General features: G+C 43.3%; 1 protein-coding gene across 1 annotated transcript; it reads left to right on the top strand.

Moving 5' to 3' along the window:
• The first annotated feature begins 224 nt into the window (after positions 1-224).
• Positions 225-1,693, top strand: LOC122659430 (phloretin 4'-O-glucosyltransferase-like). The gene has a single exon (XM_043854542.1). It carries the CDS (start codon positions 248-250, stop codon positions 1,691-1,693), a length of 1,446 nt encoding a protein of 481 aa, XP_043710477.1. The 5' UTR covers positions 225-247.
• The last annotated feature ends 434 nt before the right edge of the window (positions 1,694-2,127 follow it).

Below are 2,127 nucleotides of genomic sequence, written 5' to 3'. Positions count from 1 at the left end.
CGTATCACGATTCTAAAGGGGTACACAAGAAGATGAGGGAACTTGAGAGGAAAAAAATCCGAATCCGAATCCATCACCACAAACGTCACTATTGGCTTTATCCAAATAATTCATTTGTTACCAAAAAAATTAAAAAATAATAATAATAATAATAATTCGTCCATTCTACCTTATAGTTTCCTATCTTTATTTCTGGTCCTCACTCCTTTCACCGGATTCACCAAACAGATCTCCTATACTCAATCCAATGCCGCAACTTCATTTCCTTATCTTATCATTTCCCGCTCAAGGCCACATCAACCCAGCCATTCAATTCGCCAAGCGCCTTGTACGCACCGGCTCCCATGTCACCTTCGTCACCAGCGTCTCTGCTCACCGTCGAATGACCAACACCGTCACTCTTGACGGATTAACCTACACTTCCTTCTCAGATGGTTACGACGATGGGTTCAAACCCGGCGACAACCTCCTTCACTACATGGCTGAGATCAAACGTCACGGCTCACAAGCTCTCATGGACATATCCGTGGCAGCTACCAACGAACACCGCCCAGTGACGTTCATTGTCTACAACTTCCTCCTACCTTGGGTTGCAGATCTGGCACGTGACCTGCAAGTGCCCTCGTCTCTACTCTGGATTCAACCTGCGTCTGTTCTTAACATCTACTACTACTACTTCAATGGCTATGGCGATTTCGTCGATAAGAATATCTCTAACCCCTCTTTTTCCATGGAATTACCAGGACTGCCCCTCCTTACATCCAAAGATCTTCCCTCCTTTTTCCTCCCTACAAACCCTCAACCTCACACTCTCTCTTTGTTTAAAGAACTCATTGTGACCTTAGAGAAAGAAACCAAGGCGAGAGTTTTGGTGAACTCGTTTGAAGCTTTAGAAGGTGAAGCCTTGAGAGCAATTGATAAGTTTAATATGGTTGCCATTGGACCGTTGATCCCATCGGCTTTTTTAGATGGGAAAGACCCATCCGATACTTCCTTTGGAGGGGATATGAGCTTTTTTAGTTCGAGGGATTATTACATGGAATGGTTGAATCAGAAGCCGGATGCTTCAGTGGTTTACGTGTCATTTGGAACCACTTCGAGGTTATCGAAGAAGCAGGTGAGAGAGATTGCTGGTGGGTTGTTAGAAAGCCGCCGGCCGTTTTTGTGGGTCCTCCGTCCGGCACCGGAGGAGAATGACAAAGAAGAAGGTGATGTAGTTGAAAATATGGAAGAACTAAAGCAAGAAGGAATGGTGATACCTTGGTGTTCACAGGTGGAGGTTCTGTGTCACCGCTCAATTGGGTGCTTTGTGACACACTGCGGTTGGAATTCGACATTGGAAGGTCTGGTTGCCGGAGTTCCGATGGTGACCTTTCCACAATGGTCCGATCAAGCAACGAATGCGAAGTTGATAAGAGATGTTTGGCAAACAGGTTTGAGGTTGGAGGTTAATGAAGCTCAGTTGGTAGAAGGAGATGAACTTAAAAGGAGTATAGAGATAGTGATGGAAGGAGGAAGAGGGGAGCAGATGAGAGGAAACGCTAAGAGATGGAAAGATTTGGCAAGAGAGGCTGTCATGGATGGTGGATCTTCCGATAAGAATCTTAATGCATTTGTGGATGACGTTCGGTTGTTGGACAGCCCTGTTTGTGGTGTAGAGAGGATTCTTGATAGCGCATCTGCAAAGACATGACTTCAACAAAGATCTGGTGAATTCTAAAGATGTAGATGGACTTATATTAGAAGTAAGGATGTCAAAACCAAACAGGAACCGAATGCCGAATCCGAAACTGAACCGAATAAATTCGGTTTGGTTTCGATTACGGTATATGAGTATTTAATTCAGTTCGGTTCAATTACGATTTTAGTTAAAAACCGTTGGTTTGAATTGAAACCAAATCGAAAAACCCACTTTAATCCAAAACCCTATGATATTTCGTATTTTCCCTTTATTATTTTATGATTTTATATTTTTTACTTGTACTTCAAGTCTGCAACAGTTTTACTATTACAACTCTACGTTGGTAGGGTCAAAGTGAGAAGTGAGAACATCATTGTGTGATTTGCATGTGCTACAGCCTACAGAGCTGCTTTGTCTCACTCGGTCATTCCTTCAACAATCCAAGA

Source organism: Telopea speciosissima, chromosome 4 (genome assembly GCF_018873765.1).
Source record: "Telopea speciosissima isolate NSW1024214 ecotype Mountain lineage chromosome 4, Tspe_v1, whole genome shotgun sequence".
In the NCBI taxonomy this organism is placed as follows: domain Eukaryota; kingdom Viridiplantae; phylum Streptophyta; class Magnoliopsida; order Proteales; family Proteaceae; genus Telopea; species Telopea speciosissima.
Note: the sequence above shows the minus strand (reverse complement) of the source record. Positions and strands in the feature narration are given on the sequence as shown.

Coding starts and splice junctions, on each gene's coding strand:
- LOC122659430 (XM_043854542.1), top strand. CDS start 248: ATGCCGCAACTTCATTTCCTTATCTTATCATTTCCCGCTCAAGGCCAC.